Source organism: Grampus griseus, assembly GCF_964374135.1.
Source record: "Grampus griseus genome assembly, chromosome: 8".
Taxonomy (NCBI): domain Eukaryota; kingdom Metazoa; phylum Chordata; class Mammalia; order Artiodactyla; family Delphinidae; genus Grampus; species Grampus griseus.
The window spans coordinates 74306481-74325927 of record NC_139002.1 but is presented as its reverse complement, the minus strand read 5'-3'; the positions used below and the strand labels follow the sequence as shown (position 1 = coordinate 74325927).

At 44.9% G+C, this 19447-nt stretch overlaps 1 protein-coding gene across 3 annotated transcripts in view; it reads right to left on the bottom strand.

Annotated features, from left to right (window-relative positions):
• The window catches only part of NAV2 (neuron navigator 2), a 399261-nt gene that overhangs the window by 233969 nt on the left and 145845 nt on the right, over positions 1-19447 (bottom strand). For all 3 annotated transcript variants that reach the window (XM_082660768.1, XM_082660769.1, XM_082660770.1), the window contains exon 4: positions 2583-2655. In XM_082660768.1, the coding sequence (XP_082516894.1) occupies positions 2583-2655 (73 nt within the window). The remainder of the gene's footprint in view (positions 1-2582; positions 2656-19447) is intronic.

The following is a 19447-nucleotide window of genomic DNA, read 5'->3' as shown; positions in this document are numbered from 1 at the left end:
TGGGAGCAGCATGGGAGTGAGTGCTGGTCAGCAGGGCATGCAGAGACCCCCAGTGGGGACAGTGGCAATGATGGCCCACCAAGAGGAGGGCAGCAACTTCACCCCCAGCAGAACTCTGCTGCCTCTGCTGCTGCCCCAATCCTGGAGGCTCAGGCACAGGAACGAGGGAAGGGAAAGGAGGTCAAGTCATCACACCCCCCAGACCCCCTCAACCTTCCAAAGCCACCTGCACTGGGGGGCACCGGGGAAAAGAGCTTTGAGTCTGAGACTGAAGTTTAAAAATGAACAAGACTGAGTCTTAAGTACTGACATAATCTGTTCTAATAACTGCACAAGACTGAAGGGAATGGGTTCTGGCCCAGGTATCATTAAATGAGTCTCAACCAAGCAGGAAAGATGGGGGTCAACATAGCACAGGTGGGGGCAGTTACTGAAAAACTTACTTCATGGTTATACCCCAGTGACTGATTCCTCAACACACTGGTTCCAGTCTGCTCTTCTCTGCTCAGACTCACAAGGGCCACATCCCACCACCGACCAGGGGGCTGGGGCTGAGTCTGTCTGCACCATATGCCTTCATGGGCTGCCCAGCATCTTCCGAGACAGTGTTCCAGCCAACAAAGGTTCTAGATCTTTTTTGATTTCTTTCACCCGTACATGGCACGCCCACATTTTATCCATCTGCCTTCCCCAAAGACACCATGAACAGGAGCTCCGAAATCACAGACCTGGGTTCCAATCCTGGCCCTGCCACTCACTCACTGCAGGCTTCATAACTTCTTCCAGGGAAAATTTCCTCATCTGTAAACTCAGCATATTATAAATTCCAACGTCAGTTGTGAGAGCTGGAGCTGATGCAGATAAAAGCCTTCAAAGCACAGTTGGTACTTATTCATTCAACAAGTATTTGTTGAGTAGATTCTCTACGCCTTAAGGTATAGAGAAGATGGGGCAGGGGAGAGACAGGACAGGCAGAAGGCAGGACAATGGGTAGACAGATGGCAGGGTGGCCAGGGTCACCTCCAGGCCACATGAGATGAAGCTGGCCTACAGAGTCTGCATCCCCTGGAGCCCTTTCTGCTAAGCGTGACTTGTAGGAGAGAAGCCCCTGCTGATGCTCTGCTGCGGGTGGGGTGCACAGGCCCGGGATCCAAGCATGCCCAGGACCTAGGAGGAAGGTGTGCCTGCCACTTCCACCAGCACGAGAACTCTCTACCAGGAGGAAGCAATGTGTTCCTTGGAATAGAAATTTGCATCTCCCTACCTCTCCACGGAAACACCAACACCAACCCCTCATGCCCCAGCGATGCGCATGCCACATGCCATTCAGCCTAGATCTCATCCCCCGGAGGAGGAGGGCCCATAGCCCAGGGCAAAGGAATCCTCCACGGACCCTTCTCTCAGAGCTGAGATTAAGGCTGACCACCGAAAGCTGCCTCAGAGACCTCTGGAAGCAGTGTGACCATGTCTGACCCGGGGCAGCCCCAGCCTGTTAGAGGTCCCACTTGGGGAATTCCGTGCAGAGACACGAGACACCAATAGCGGCCGCCCACTCACAACACTGGAAGAGACTACAGTCCAGAAACACAGCCAGGAAAACCAAGCTTTCACCACACAGCAGAGCAAAGGCAAAGAACAGTCCCCAAAAGGATCACGCTTGCAAACCTACGCTACACTGGGCTGCGTCCTTCCGCACCGCTCCCCGCCTCCCCAACCCTAACTACCAGAGTCAATGCTAACCAGCAACTCTGCAAAATGCGACCAGGATAGGGAAAGGGCCTCATCTGAGGCCCATGCTGCTCTACCTGTTCTGGGAAAACTGGAGGAGGTGCAGCCTAATGAGTTTGGGAGGATGCTGGGGCCTATGGCCGCTCGGGAGCTAGCAGCTGCTTGTATTTACAAAGAGGAGAGAGACAGAGCAAGTTTCCAGAGTGAGCTGTTGCCCGAGGAAGCTGAGAATTCAGACCGGCCATCTCCAGACCAACACCTAATGAACAGCGAACCACCAGCCGACGCTAATGTGCTAATTAGCCACGAAATTGGAGTTAATGAAAAACTAATCACGATGTCAAGATGGAGCACCTCATTAATAAATCACATGCTTTTTTTTTGGGCGGGGGGAGCTAGGAAAAGTGCCGCTTCTTCTCATAAAATTAAGAGAAGGATTAGGCATTTTTCCCTGGGAACTTGCACAGTTTAAATATGCTCCGTGGTTAAGTGTTCTCTCTCCCACAGATAAGGCTTGGCTTGATAATTAACTAAACTGCCGGTCGCGTGAATAAAGTCGGTGCTGTTTGATGAAGCCCTTCTCAAAGAGAAGCAGCTCCGTCTTCACTGCTCCCTCCGTGTCTTGCCGACAAGGCTGGCACAGCTGGGTCGGCACTCTCAGAGATCCCTTAGGTTGTCAAAAGGTTGGCATCGTCAAGTGCAGACAAGCATCGAGTGGCCTCAAAACCCGCAAGAGACAAAACCGGAGAAGCCCACCAGCACCCTTTGGCTTAACTCTAAAAACGTCATCAATAGGTAACAGGTGGGCATTTCAAACGATAAAGGGCAGCTTTATGACAAGTGCTCAGACTCACCTTCTGCAGACAGCCCCTGGATGTTTATTCCCTTAGCCGCCAGGAAATTCAAGCAGGCATCTATGTTTTCAATCTGGGGGGGGAAAAAAAACCAATATACACTCAATAAATGTTCAGTCTTCTCCAGAGCCATCTCTTATTAGGAACAAAAGTCTATGTCAGCGAGAGGGTTCATTGTGCGTTTGCTAAGGTTCTCAAAGAGGAAAAAATGACATGAAAACACCGGATGGATAGATGGAGGCAGGTCAGTACTCTCCTTTGTCTGTACTTGCACAGGAAAAGGCTACCTAATATGCCAACCACACGCAGCGTCAGAAGTCAAGGCCTTGGATTGCTCACGGCTGCCAAAAATAACCAGGGGGGAATTGGAGCTCTCGTGTTGGTCACTGTCGCCAGTGCTATCCTCAACACTTGAGCAGCTGCCAGAAACACAGAGGTGGGGACAAGGTTAGGAGACCCTTCCACCTACCAGCAGCTGGGAGAGACTTCCCAGCCCCCGAGGAGGTGGGCAGTTAAGCATAAAAAGAGTGAATGGGCGTCTCAGCAGGAATCTGGGTAGTGTTTACTCACAAAATTCTCAGGATGGCAGGCATCGCAGAGGACGGCGAGAGCTGCAAACTCACCGAACCTCTCTGTCCTCTGTGTTTTCTGTGGCAGAAGGGACCCGACCCCACCAGGGTCTGGGAGGCCTCCCAGGCTTTCCAGGGCTGATGCCACGGCCAAGGGCAAGCTCACGTCCAGCCCTCAGGAAGGAGCAGTTAGATCATTCCCAAAGGTCTGATTTGCCTTCAGTTGTCAGGGCTAATTATTTTTTGGTCTACAGGAAACTGTTCGGGCTCGATTCATGTCAACGGTGACCAAAAATAAGAGAAACTGCCTTGGACTTGGCACAGGGAACTCTGGATTTCACACGGCTTGCATTTCACAGCGGAGATCTTCCTCACCTCCGCAACCCCTCAGCCCCCGCCCGACTTCCCAGGCTCCAGCCACACGCTTATGAACTCCAACCAGTATTTGACCCATGGGGTTTGTTGTGAACTCATAAATGACTCTCTTTCACAGCGTACATGTGACCCTTCTCCCTCCCCTCCCCCAAGCAATATCCTGACGGTTCCTTCAGAGCCACAGAGTGAAGTGTCTCCGTTTTACGAGCTCTCATTTGAGTACAGTCTGGCTCCAAGGCAGTCTTCCTGAAGTTCATGTCCACCCTCCCCTGATGTCTGGCATTCTCCTTCTCTGCTCCCGGTCTTCACAGCTTCCAAACATGTTAAATTAAGCTCAGGGACACCTGAATAAAACTGCATCCATTCTAAAAGAATCCGCTCAACCCTGAGCTTGAGGTCACTCCATCCTCACAGTTTTTAGCTCAGCTTCCCAATCTCTTTCCCAGCTAACAGCTCACCTTCCAGGGTCTTCATCTGGGAGGCATTTTTTCATCTCTAAGAAAAGGGGTAGAATGCAATTTCCTACCAACGAAATAAATGCCGATGCTACACGTTATGCCTGCCACCATCGCAGAAAATTGTTTCTTACGGAGAGGGAGGAAAAATGAGATGGCTTTAAACTCTCCTTTCTTCTTTCCGGCGCAGGATGACTGACAGTGACAACCAAGTGCTACCACCTTGGAGGGAAGGGGGGCGAGGGGGAGGACGAAGAAGGAAGAGAATGGCTGGGAGGACCCTGTGCAAGGTGTTTTGGAGCAATCGGCTTCCATGTAGAAGTGTAATAAACATCGTCTCTCTAAATGTTATTGCACTCTATTACAAAACCCTGCTTTTGAGAAAATACCAATCCTTATTTCATGACATTGTATACAGTGATAATAGACCAAAACCATCCAAAAGGATTTGTGGCCTCTACACAAAGGCACTAGTATTGAAATCACAGTAAACTTACAAAATTCCTCTTCTACCGCTTGTCTCTTCCTATAATCCTATCCTACTTTTTTTTTTTTTGGTGTGTATGTGTTTTTATTGTTTATCTATTTTTTTAAAATTTATTTTATTGAAGTATAACCGATTTACAATATTGTGCTAATTTCTCTGTACAGCAAAGTGATTCAGTTATATATACATTCTTTTCCATTATGGTTTATCACAGGATACTGAATACAGTACCCTGAGCTATACAGGACCCTACCCTACTTCTTCTAATATAATATCTTACACGTGGCTCTGAAGGGAGGCTTTGGCAATTATGACCCCATAGCAAATGAGAAGAGAAATCTGACCACCCCTGAATCTGTTAATGCAAAATCAAAAATAGTGCACTTGGTATTGATATTTATCCTGGGAAGTGTCATGTAGGTGGGCTGACATGGGTAGGTTTAGTTTTTCAGCAACAGTGTGGCAGTGTGACACTAAATACAAAAAAAGCGACACCTGCCAACATATGCAAGAAAAGCACTGCTCTACTAACACTGCAATTCTATAGAATTTTCCCTCCAAGGAGCATGAAGTACGTTTCCTTGTCACATCTATGGAGCATTTGATGTATGTAGCACCATTTAAAGTCCATGGTAGGACTTCCCTGGTAGAGCAGTGGTTAAGAATCCGCCTGCCAATGCAGGGGACACGGGTTCGATCCCTGGTCTGGGAAGATCCCACGTGCTGCAGAGCAACTAAGCCTGTGTGCCACAACTACTGAGACTGTGCTCTAGAGCCCATGCTCCACAACTACTGAGCCCGTGTGCCACAACTACTGAGCCTGCGCTCTAGAGAGCCCATGCGCCACCACTACTGAGCCCGTGTGCCACAACTACTGAGCCTGTGCTCTAGAGTCCACGCACCACAACTACTGAGCCTGTGAGCCACAACTACTGAAGCCTGCACGCCTAGAACCTGTGCTCCACAACAAAAGAATCCACTGCAATGAGAAGCCCACGCACCGCAACGAAGAGTAGCCCTGGCTCGACGCAACTAGAGAAAGCCCGCGGGCAGCAATGAAGACCCAACGCAGCCAAAAATAAATAAAAAATAATAAATTAAAAAAAATAAAGTCCACGGCAATTTCTTCTTGCAAGGCTACCCTTGGTACATTTCAATTCACCCATGGGGCTTTCTTTTTAAATGTTAAATTCTGTTAAGGGGAGAAATAATTATAAACAGGTTACCTAGAATATTTCCTCTCTTGTTGATTTTTGTTACAGTCCTATCATTCTGTCAACCAATTTCATAATTTTGATCAATAGTTCTTTGCTGAGTAAGGGAGACTGGGAAAGGAAGATTTTGCCCCCCAGGGGGCATGTGGCCACATTCTGGGTTGTCACAACACTGAGGGAAACTGACATCTAGTGAGCAGAGGCCAAGGATGCTGCTGAACACCCTACAGGGCACACATCAGTTCCCTCCCAACAAAGAACTACCCAACCCCAAACGTCAGCAGTGCCAAGGGTGAGCAACCTGAGGGGCATGATTCTTTCAATCACTCAGTCAACATCATTGTGCGGATGTCTGTTCTGTGCCAGGCACTGTGCTCGATTCTTTTGACAGTGTTGGTCGAGTCTTCCCCCAAGTCCAGGAGCCCACATTTACATAATCCTTCTCTTTAGGGTCCACAGAGCCCCTCGACATACACCCCCTGACTCCCGTCCATTTCCAGGAGAATCAGAGCAGATAAACAAGGGAAGCACTAGGATCTCCCTACATTAGGTGAAGGAGGAGACCTAAGGGCACTAGGAATGCTTTCTCCTAACGAGGAGATGAAACGGGGGACGCTATCCAGATGGCCAGATTGCACTCCCAGAAAATGTAAAACCTGAAAATAAGGGCTTGGGTCGTCATTTAAAAGACGATTCATAAGCCCATCAAGAGCCTTGAATTTTTTCCCCTCTACCATGAATTCTCAGCTCACAGAGGAGTTCAAAAAACATTCCTCAAGTTTCAAATCCACTGTTTAATAATGTTCCATTAAGGCTAAAAATCACTCCCGACAAGGCGGCCGAGACCCACGCTCTTTTCATCTGCACCCCAGGAAGGGCACGGGGCTGGGAAGCAGCATAGGGTCAGATGTGGATTCCAACCTCCCGCTTCACTTGGAATGAGATCAGAAGAGGAGAATGTTTCTTTGATCCACGCTCTCTTGTGATTCAAATTCACCTTAAGGTTTTCTTATAAATACTGTTCAGGTAAACAATCCATCCTCCAGTACGACTGAGGTTGCAAACTCCCACCACGTCCCTGGAGGGGACAGGACGGTGGCAGGACCCTGGGGCACTCAGCACAGCACAGCGAGGCCCTAGAGCCCATCTTTAACGAGGCTCATGGCTCATATGGGATCCAGACATGCAGTGCAAGATGAGGATAGGATCCTGTTAAAGTTGAGAGGCAGAGTGAAGGAAAAGACTCTTCACCAGCAAAGTATGTAAATACAACGAAAGTTGTTCATTAACACATAGCGGCCAATATAAACTACTTTCCAAAATTAGCTGAAAAAAAATCTGTGCGAAGTCTGACATTCCAGTGTTGCTGATGGGTGGGGAGGGGCCCTGGGTGAGAAGGCTGTTGTAGTTGTTGCCATAGAAATGGGTCCAAGGACTCTGGAATCAAGCTCCTGGAGTTTACTAGCTGGGGTAGAGGCAGGAAGCTGAGAAGGGGGACCAGAACACCAGAGACCCTGGAAGCAGAAAGGAGCTGGATGGAGGAGTGGGCGGAGTAAGGGGACAAACCAAGACCAAGATGTACTTCCCAGAGTTTCCCTTTGTTTGGGGCCATATGTGGCCTCAACCCTGTGTGGTCCATGAACATCCAAGAGAGACAGGCTGCAATTAAGCCTTTCTCCCACTCTCAGCCAGGCTCTCCATTCCAAAGTGGAATAGCTTCTCAACAGTCTCTAAACTTTAGACCCGCAGGGCAACTTCCATGGACCATGTATGTTGTAGCCTATGTCTCCCACATCCAGAAATACATCCCCAAACAGGCCAGGCACAGAGCAAGGAAAATCAAAACAAATGGCAAACAACTGGAAAGAGAAGGGAGGGGGGATCGGAGGCAAATGGAAAACTTCACGTTTCAATCATGATTAAGGCTGGACTGGGTCTCATGATAACATAAAATATGCAAACCTCAGAAGCACTGCTGTATATCTCCTCGGTAGCTTAGAGACTGATCAAATACCATCTGTTGTGGCAGTTGTCATGGTAGCATTTTTCTCTGAATACCAGTGTAGCTGAGTGCAAAGCGCATGAAAATGATTAATGCAGACGAAGACCATCTCTACCGGCACTGTCGCAGCCCAGGGGAAGATGGGGCTCTGGGCATAATGAGTAAATGGGGTGCTAGTGTTTATGAGTTCAGAGTTTGTCACCGCACCCCTTGAAGGTCTCCTTCCTGAGAAGATGAAATTGGAAGGGAGACAAACAGAGGCTGCATTAAAGTCAGGCATGGTCACAGCCATTTTTTAAAAATCATGAAACGCCTAGAGCTTAAGTAGTGGGAGACCTAGACCCCAGACAAGGCTGAGCGAGAACGTGCAAGTTCTAGGGACAGTAAAAGCACAGGGTAGCTTCTTCTTGAGCCTCTTATCAACACAAACAACTTCCTCCCAGAAGTGTGTGTGATCTTCACACCTGATATTGCTACCTGTCAACAAAAGCAATTATCATTCATTCATTCATTTATCCATTTCTTCATCCATATTTACGGAGCACCTTCTGGGTGTTAGGAAATGTGTTGGTACTGGGTATACAGTGGTGAATAAAAGAGACATAATCCCTGACCTCTAGAACCTACAGTCTAATGTAGGGGAACTGGCACTAGATAACCAGGACACCAATAGCATCCGTCATGTACTAAAGGACAGGATCTAGCCTGGGGGGATGGGGAGTCAGGTAAGAATTTAAGGAAGAGATAGCAAGTTGGTCCACAGAGACAGGGCTTTTTGTCTGTTCTGTTCACTGGTGTAGCTCCAAGCACCTAGAAGAGCATGGGGAGCATGGTAGGTGCTCGAAAACGTTTGTCGACTGAAGGGAAATTTGAGCTGAGACCTAAGAGTGAGCTGGGCACCGAGAGTGGGGAGGAGAAGAACATCCCCATCGCAGGGGACCTCAGGCTGGAAAGCTTTCATGCAGGATGCAGCCCAGCATATTCTGAGAACCAAAAGAGCTGGAATGACTGGAGGCCAGTGAGCAGAGGAGAAAAGCAATGAGAGAGGACACACAGCAAAAGCAGAGTGCTGGGCCATATTCAGGAGCTGATGTGGAAAAGGAGAGAAGGGAGAGGTCCTTCCTGTTCTTAAGGAAGCCTTGACACTCCGTAACCATGGCAACAGGAGCCAGGCCAAGCCCTCTGGTCTGAAAGCTGCAGGATGGGCTATGTTGTGTTAGGGATGGATCAAGTAGTGCCTTCAAGGTGGGGCTCCAGTGACATCCAGGCTGGGCACCGAGACAGGGAGGGATGGGAAGGGTAGGGCAGCATCTGTGGTCACATGTACTAGGAAGTCTGTTTCCTATCTAACAAGCCTCCATGCTCTCCTGACACTCCTTCCCCTGACACTTTCCAAAAATAAAAATAGAATAGAAGAAAAAAATAAAAACAAGAAATCCAACCGTGAAACCAAGCCAAAATGTCCTTTGGGGAACTGCCCTCCGAAATGCCCGTCTCACCAGTGTTGCCTTTTTGCTCTGCATTCCTAGGGACCACGACCTGATGCATGATTTTCCAGCTTCACTTTTTTCTCTCCCTATGTCAGTGTTGGGGTCCAGCAGCATCATATGGTCACTTACATGGTCATGGGTCACAGTATGGTCCGGGAGATGCACATCACCACAGGACAGAGCAGGCAGGGCCCAGACACTGTAGTTTTAATTTTAGAAGGGGACCCCAGAAAAAGGGAAATGTATGCTGGTGCTTCAAATCCGCCCAGGTGGGGAAGCATTCAGGAACATCTCTCCTTGTAAGCCCCACATGCTGCTGCTTACTTGACAGACACAGAAAGCCACCTTTGGCCGGTAGTACAAGGGGCTCCGTACCTTCTGTCCAAGCTCTGGCCATTCAAGCATCAAAGATTTCAGCAAGTCATCTCTAGCTCTCTTGGTGGCTCTGAAACAGAAAGCTTGAGAACGGGGGACTCGGGGGCCGGATGGAGCCTGAGTCCCTCTGTCAGACTGTTTCCCGTGCTGCTTTAATGCCTTGCCCAACTCCTTCCTTTAATTTGGCAATGTTATCCTCCTTATCTTTTATGATATTTATAACTTAGGCTTTCCAAGATGTTGTCAAGAATTCCTTTTTAAAAAAATTTTATAGGAGTCTCTCTGCTGTTACAGCAAATGGGTAAGTCCATATGGATACAAAAAAAGTCTCTCTAGAGGAGAAAAAAAATGGAAAACAAGAATCTCAAATTCCTCCAGTGACTATCTTCTTCCACCTTGCTTCCTACTGCCTAGAATGTTTCATTTCCCTATTATTTCCTGACTTCTTGATTTTTCCCTTGAAACAAAGAGAGAGACCTGGAAGGGGAGCTGTGGCTAACTTCTCAAAGCCAGTCCTCACTCTGGAGGCTCCCAGAATAGAGGTCTACAGGTGAACTCTGCAGAGTACCTGCTTTTGGATACAGCAGTCCTTCTGAGGGTGAAAACTCCTCAGGGGAACAGCATCATCGGAAAGGCCCAAAGGATGCCTCTGTGCGTGTTCGTTCAGCACGGCATTCTGCACGTCATTTCTCCTCCTACAATTTCAGAGTAATGATCCCAAACGTCCTAGCACTCCCAAAAGGGATTATTCCAAGTGGAGGCCTCCATTAGGAGCTGACACAGATGCTAAAAGGGGAGTGATCAGGGCTAAACAGTGATATTTACAGGATAACAAAGGCTTTGGGGTCAGACAGATCTGGGTTCAAATCCTGATTCTGCCATTTACTGAATTATGATCATCAGCAATTTAACCTGATTAGTGACCTCATCTGTAAAATGGGCGTTATAACACCTACCACTCACGGTGGTGGTGGTTATCGTATGAGAGGATATGTGTATGGTACTTAGTAGGTGCCCAATAACTGGCAGTTTTTGTTACTGTGTTGTCAATTCTGATATGAATGTCCCTGGTCAATAGTGCTCAGGCCACGACGTGCTCAAAGCTGTGTCTGGGGTCGGCCTCTGGCAAAACAGAGAATTAAACGAGCTTATCTGGTCTGCCTTCCATTCCCCCTCCTGGGTTTTCCTCTCCATCACCTGATGTGCAACCCCTCTCTTGAAAAGATGCTGATAAACCAATTCACACCAAGGCAGAAGGGCCTGCTACTAGCCTCCCAACATGTCACCTCTCCCGGAGGTACTTGTATTCCACCACAATTATTAAGGAACGGTATAAATTGATACAGATATTGAACTCCACACTAGATTCTGGTTCCCTTAGAAACTACCCACAAAACCCTAAGAAAATTATTAACTGCTTCAAGCCTCAAATTCATCACTTGTAATACAGGAATGCTGCTAACTATCTCATAGCATTACTGAAGACTACATGAGATGACATATGTCAAGAGTCTAGTGGTAAATCACACAGACCTTTAAAAAGGCTCTTCGCAGCTAACACCTATCCTTCTCAAACTCTTCGAAAATATAGCAGAGGGAGGAACGCTCCCAAATTCATTCTACAAGGCCACCATCACCCTGATACCAAAACCAGACAAAAATGTCACAAAAAAAGAAAACTACAGACCAATATCACTGATGAACATAGATGCAAAAATCCTCAACAAAATACTAGCAAACAGAATCCAACAGCACATTAAAAGGATCATCCACCATGATCAAGCGGGGTTTATTCCAGGAATGCAAGGATTCTTCAATATATGCAAATCAATCAACGTGATACACCATATTAACAAATTGAAGGAGAAAAACCATATGATAATCTCAATAGATGCAGAAAAAGCTTTTGACAGAATTCAACACCCATTTATGATAAAAACTCTCCAGAAAGTAGGCAAAGAGGGAACCTACCTCAACATAATAAAGACCATATATGACAAACCCACAGCCAACATCATTCTCAATGGTGAAAAACTGAAACCATTTCATCTAAGACCAGGAACAAGACAAGGTTGCCCACTCTCACCACTATTATTCAGCATAGTTTTGGAAGTTTTAGCTACAGCAATCAGAGAAGAAAAAGAAATAAAAGGAATCCAAGTCAGAAAAGAAGTAAAACTGTCACTGTTTACAGATGACATGATACTATACATAGAGAATCCTAAAGATGCTACCAGAAAACTACTAGAGCTAATCAATGAATCTGGTAGAGTAGCAGGATACAAAAGTAATGCACAGAAATCTCTTGCATTCCTATACACTAATGATGAAAACTCTGAAAGAGAAATTAAGGAAACACTCCCATTTACCATTGCAACAAAAAGAATAAAATACCTAGGAATAAACCTACCTAGGGAGACAAAAGACCTGTATGCAGAAAAGTATAAGACACTGATGAAAGAAATTAAAGATGATACAAACAGATGGAGAGATACACCACGTTCTTGGATTGGAAGAATCAGTATTGTGAAAATGACTACACTACCCAAAGCAATGTACAGATTCAATGCAATCCTTATCAAACTACCAATGGCAATTTTTACAGAACTAGAACAAAAAATCTTAAAATCTGTATGGAGACACAAAAGATCCCGAATAGCCAAAGCAGTCTTGAGGGAAAAAAACAGAGCTGGAGGAATCAGACTCCCTGACTTCGACTATACTACAAAGCTACAGTAATCAAGACAATATGGTACTGGCACAAAAACAGAAATATAGATCAATGGAACAGGACAGAAAGCCCAGAGATAAACTCACTCACCTACGGCCAACTAATCTATGACATAGGAGGCAAGGATATACAATGGAGAAAAGACAGTCTCTTCAATAAGTGGTGCTGGGAAAACTGGACAGCTACATGTAAAAGAATGAAATTAGAACACTTCCTAACACATACACAAAAATAAATTCAAAATGGATTAAAGACCTAAATGTAAGGCCAGACACTATAAAACTCTTAGAGGAAAACATAGGCAGAACACTCTATGACATAAATCACAGCAAGATCCTTTGTGACCCATCTCTTAGAGAAATGGAAATAAAAACAAAAGTAAACAAATGGGACCTAATGAAACTTAAAAGCTTTTGCACAGCAAAGGAAACCATAAACAAGACGAAAGACAACCCTCTGAATGGGAGAAAATATTTGCAAACGAATCAATGGACAAAGGATTAATCTCCAAAATATATAAGCAGCTCATGCAGCTCAATATCAAAAAAACAAACAACCCAATCCAAAAATGGGCAGAAGACCGAAATAGACATTTCTCCAAAGAAGATATACAGATTGCCAACAAACACATGAAAAGATGCTCAACATCACTAATCATTAGGGAAATGCAAATCAGAACTACAATGAGGTATCACCTCACACCAGTCAGAATGGCCATCATCAGAAAATCTACAAAGAATAAATGCTGGAGAGGGTGTGGAGAAAAGGGAACCCTCTAGCACTGTTGGTGGGAATGTAAATTGATACAGCCACTATGGAGAACAGTATGGAGGTTCCTTAAAAAACTAAAAATAGAACTACTATATGACCCAGCAATCCCACTCCTGGGCATATACCCTGAGAAAACCATAATTCAAAAAGAGACATGTACCACAATGTTCACTGCAGCACTATTTACAATAGCCAGGACATGGAAGCAACCTAAGTGTCCACTGACATATGAATGGATAAAGAAGATGTGGCACATATATACAATGGAATATTACTCAGCCATAAAAAGAAACGAAATTGAGTTATTTGTAGTGAGGTGGATGGACCTAGAGTCTGTCATACAGAGTGAAGTAAGTCAGAAAGAGAAAAACAAATACTGTATGCTAACACATATATATGGGATCTAAAAAAAAATGGTTCTGATGAACCTAGGGGCAGGAAAGGAATAAAGACACAGACGTAGAGAATGGACTTGAGGACACGGGGAGGGGGAAGGGTAAACTGGGACGAAGTGAGAGAGTAACATTGACATATATATACTACCAAATATAAAATAAATAGCTAGTGGGAAGCAGCTGCATAGCACAGGGAGATCAGCTCCTGCTTTGTGACCACCTAGAGGGGTAGGATATGGAGGGTGGGAGGGAGATGCAAGAGGGAGGGGGTATGGGGATAAACATATGCATATAGCTGATTCACTTTGTTATACAGCAGAAACTAACACAACATTGTAAAGCAATTAAACTCCAATAAAGATGTTAAAAAGAAAAAAAAAAAAAGCTCTTCACACAATCCCATAATGGCAGAGTAGTAGACACCCATGGCATCTTCTAAAAGCGAAAGATCATTTGGAATTGTGAGACATTCTGAGATCCACTAAATTATGACACTAGTACAGCCTCTCTATGAATGGGCTCCTTGAAGCTCGAATTCACTTTGTCCCTGTTGGAATCAGTATTTTCTATCTAAAAAGCTCTCAGGTCAAAGTCTCCTCTGCTAAGTTACACAGGAAACCCTACGCCTTAGACAAGTAGTTTTGTTAAGAAGAATCAAACATTTTTTTTTGCAGAAAACTTCTGGCTTCACCTACAGAGAAGGATACAAACTCAGATTCCAACTTCTAGACCCCAAACACAAGCTGCCTCTTGAACGAATGGGGAAGAGCAGTGCTTGTCAGAGAATTTCACCCAGGGACGAACTGGGACTTGGCAGCCTCATTCATTCCTGGAAAAGTGATGATTGAGTATTTACTCTCTCCCAGGCCCTGCTCTAAGGGAAGGGGAAACAGTGGTGATGAGACAGTGTGGTCCTTCCCTTGTGGAAAAGACAGCCTCCTGAGCAAGGGCAGACGTTAAGCAAATATCATCCCACTAAACAAAGGTGATACAGGCTAACGTAGACCTATCAGCTAACTTACTGGAAAGCCTGACACTGACTCACTGGGATCTTTTTAGAAGGTCTGGGTGCTTTTTGTATTTTTGCCATATTTCCGTGCTTTAACCCATAAGCCACCACAAAGTCTTCAAGAGGCAGCAGAGCATAAATGCAAAATAAAGCGAAACAGCAGATCCCTGATACACCCCAAGAGTGCAGTAAATCCTCAGTTTTGGAGATACCACTAGAGTCTATCATTTCACCCACAAAACCAACACATATAAAAGAACAGGGCAATGGGATACTTAATCTGTAGATGAAGGCCAAGAGTTATACACTTGGCTCACCAGCTTGGTGACCAGTTCCCTCACATCAGCCTGTAAAACTCAGTTTTGTGGCTCAGCCAACTTGCCAATGTCTGCAGCTTATGGTCCTTCCGGGTTGCTCATGAGTGACTGATCCGTGGATTCCTACCCCGCAATTCCAAGGGTAGCATGATGTACCTAAGTGCAAGATGCCTCCTGGCAGCATCGATAAGCAGGGGAGCAAAGCCAAGCAGGTAGGTTTAAATGCTTTAATACTCAATTCAGGATCCTATAAGACTTTGCTCTCTCACTGTGATGGTGGCCGGAAGGAAGCCAACTGTTCTATCATCCTCTCCTTGTATGTAACACCTGTAGTGTTCATTTCTGCAGGAGATTTAATTCAAAAATCGCTATTAAAAATATAAAAAAAGAAATGGCATATTTCGGAATTCCCTGGTAATCCAGTGGTTAGGACTCCATGCTTTCACTGCAAGGGCCTGGGTTCAATCCCTGGTTGGGGAACTAAGATCCCACAAGCCATTCAGTGTGGGCAAAAAAAAAAAAAAAAAAAAAAATCACCATTGTTTACACTCTAATTCCAGATGCTGCTAACAATTACCATATGCCACGCATAATACTAGGACCGTTCAGATACATTGCACTTCAATCCATTTTTTAATTTCAAAAGCTGTTTGTAGGTATAGCTAAAGAGTTGAGCCTGAATTATAGCCTCCTAGTGGACACTAATATAGAACTTGGGAGATTTTCCAAGCAGTACACGAAATACACCAAGAAACTAGATTTGGCCAATAGTTTCAAATTCCAAAATCTGTGATCAAGGCAAAGAGCTACTTGCCAACCAAAAATTATATGAGATTAAAAGTAAGGAAGAATATCATCAAGAATTAAAGTGACTCTCAACTCTACTTACTGCCACAGCCAGAATGTCAGAGGTGTGGTCAAAGTCACTGAAAGAGGAGAACAAACAAGACAAGGAAGGTCTTTATTACAGGATATCCTTGAGATTCCCAAGGCTACAAGACGGTTAATGCACCTGTGAAGAAATAGTGACAATTCTTGTATATAATGCGAACCTGTTACTCAGCCCATCCTTGTCAAGTATTCAGCTGAACCAGATAAAACTGCCATTTTTGTAGGTAAAAATGGTTACACACTGGCCATTTCATATGGTTCTACCTGTAATCAATATATTAGGAAGATGCTTCCCTCCAAAAGCTAAAATCATACTGCCAGGTGATTATAAAAATAGAGCACTCTATAGCCACTGATAAACAAAGCATCTGTAAATTCTGAAACTCAGAATCAAATCTCTGCAAGTGTCTCTCAAAGGAGTTTCAAAAGACCGATGATGATACACTTTGATTTATATATATAAAGTCAGAAGAAACACCCCATTCACAAGCTAAGCCCTCAAAGGCCCTTTGCTTCAGTTCTAAGAATTTCTTCTGCACCATCCCCTGACAGAAGCAAAGTGGGGCAGGGCAAGACTTTCATTCCAAGCTGATTCATCTCAAAACTTCCCATAAAAGGCAAGCACTAGTCGTCCTTCACAATAGTGAAGGGTAGCCCAGGTCACCTACCCTTCTCCTCTTGCCTTCCTGTTCCTTCAGGGGGAAGTGTGAGAAAGATGAGATTTTCGTCAGGTTCTGACACCCTATGCAACTCTACATGACTGTTACCACATTCGCACCAATGTGGGAATCTACTCCGTAGGAAAAGCCAACTCATGCCACAGGGTCGTGATCGGCATTGTGATGCCACCATCACAAAGAGGAAATTTTAAAAGGGGAGATGGAAATCAAGGATTTCCCAGGACCAGAGGTGAAGTCTGGGGAACCATAGGTTTCTCAGAGCTTCTTGGCTCTCTTTGAGCAAGGTACTTAATTTCCCCAAGCCTCGGTTCTCCTTTCAGTAAAATGGGGATAATTATCATTTTCTTATCCCTCCCAAGAAACTAATATTTACACTCTTAGAAAACACGAAACACTGGGCTAGATTCTTTTCTGTATATTATTATTTCAGTTATTTTTCACCTTTCAGTTAGATAAGTTAGCTTTTTTATTTTTTTTTTACATTTATTTTTGGCTGCGTTGGGTCTTCGTTGCTGCGCGCAGGCTTTCTCTAGTTGCGGCACGTGGGGGCTACTCTTCGTTGTGGTGTGCAGGCTTCTCTTGTGGCCGAGTACAGGCTCTAGGCACACAGGCTTCAGTAGTTGTGGCACGCGTGCTCTAGAGCACAGGCTCCGTAGTTGTGGCACACAGGCTTAGCTGCTCCCAGCATGTGGGATCCACCCAGACCAGGGCTTGAACCGGTGTCCCCTGCATTGGCAGGCGGATTCTTAACTACTGTGCTACCAGGGAAGCCCCGATAAGGTAGGTATTATCATCACTCTCCCGATGGGGAAATCGAGGCATAGAGCCTTCCTAAAATCACGGTTTTAAATGGCACAGTTGCAATTCAAACACTTACTGGAAAGTGTTTTGTAAGCTCTGAAGTCTCTACACAGACACGGGGCATTAACAACCGAGCAGCGACAGCTTCACTACTGCTGAGGAGGAGAAAAATGACCTCCCTGTTTTGTCATTTCCCTGGCCCTCCAGTAGTAAGACAAGGCAAGTCATCAATCCATCTAAACTAAACCCAATCATTACATCAGAAAGACAAAGGGCACTTCGCAGAGGAAGGAGTGACTTCTCCCACATCCTTCTGGACATGTTTTGTGGAAGATATTTATGTTCTTTTACAGTGTCTGAAATCTTCTAGGGCAGGAATTATTTAAACCAATATAAACACTACAGGCATTATTTTGATGTCAAAATGCTCCCATAACAGGGATTTTTTCAAACTATCATATGCCAGTCTTTAGAATTCCTGAGGAAGTTCATGATACTTATAAGAATACAATGGTTTGGGGGTCAAAAACCTCAAATGTGTGCAGGGGGTAGGCAGGCAAAAACGAAGTAAAAGAGGCTGGGTATAAGACAATAGGGAATGGTGAGGAGTATGACTAACGCAGTCTACACCTACCTAAAGAGGACAGCTGCTATCCAGTTTTAGCCAATTGTTGCCTGTGGAGTGCCGATCCAGTACTGTCAATTTTTTTTTTCCCTAAAAAAAGCTGGAAGTTCATTGCTTGTGAAGTGTATTGATTTTCATCGAATGGTTGGCAACTGTTTAGTTTTTGTTTTAAAAGGTCTTTTGGGACCTGAACTCAGCTTGTTGGCCACTGTTCTCTTCTCTTTGCTTAAGTAAGCACACTGGCTTTCACCTACTGACCAGTTCCCAACACGCAGACACCACAGGCTAACTATGCCTTATCAAAGTGCCAACAGGAATTCCTGGCTAAGTTCTAGTTCATGGGAAAAAAATAAAAAATAAAAAAGATGCATACCAAAACACCCCTTTGATGCTAGGCTGAAACATAAGAACCCCATGAAGGCATATGCAGGGAGATGGATCCAAGCATGAAGCCAGATGGCTTTTATATAAACCACAATCTACATGGTTATAAATCACCATCCAATTTCTCTTTCAGCTCAAGATCTGAAGCTATTCTCTCCCCACCCATCCACATACTTGCTTTAACCTTACGGGGCACCACATGTTGCCACTCAAAATGCCTCAGTTTCAAAGTAGGTGTAATGGGGATTTCTTCAGTCAATACTCGCTGAGCGTCCACCAGATGTCAGGTGGTATGGGCAGATGGAGAGATGAGACCCCGCCCTCAAAGAAGTGAACGTCTGGTGGGATGCAGGCAGTTAAGGACAATGTGCTAAAGGATTATCACCTGGGTTTTCAATGGAGGAAACTGAGGGTCACAGAGCTTAAGTGAACTGGAAGAGGTAGAGAAGACACTTGCAAACTCCAAGACCACAGCTGCAGACACAATTCAGATCCTATCAACTTAGAACTTACCACAGTTCTCAGACAAGAGGATGTCTAAGGCGTCCTCGTCCTTCCAAAAAGTAAACTGATTGGTTCATTCAAAATATTTAGTTAAACCTTATTGTGGAGATCACAACATATACAAATGTCGAATCATTGTTTGTACACCTGATATGAATGTGATGGTATACGTCAATTGTATCTCAATCAAAAATATATAGCGTTCCTAAAAAATTAGTTAAAATTAAATAAACCTTTAGAGAGATTAATTTTTAAAAATTTAAAGAACTTTGCAAACTGACAGATGTTTAAATGCATATTTGCACAGCCATATCCCAAAAGAAGTTTTTTTTTATTCGGCTCTAAGATAAGGTTGGCAAAGTAAGGTCACCAAACCAGGAGCTTCACCCATGAGCTTGTTACAAATGCAAATTCTCCAGCTCCTTCCCAGACCTACTGCATCAGAAACTCTGCGGGTGGGGCCCAGTACTGCTTGAACAAGCCCTCCAGGTGGTTCTCCTACTCACTAAAGCTGGAGCCCAGTGGCTACAGTAGGTTTTGCCAAACCTCCAAACGCTCCTTCCCTTTCTAATGAAAATAACCTGTTATCACTTCCATACACTTTTATAAAAGATTGGATTTGGGAATTTCTTGGTTTAGGATTACTTAAGTTTCTTGATAGCATTTTAAAGTGCCTAGTATTTCACATATGAAACCTTGAGGGGTACCATCGCCCCACTCTCTGGGAAGCTCCCAGACGGCCGGACCATTTATTGTTTGGCTCATTCATCTGAGAAAGATTAGCTGAGCG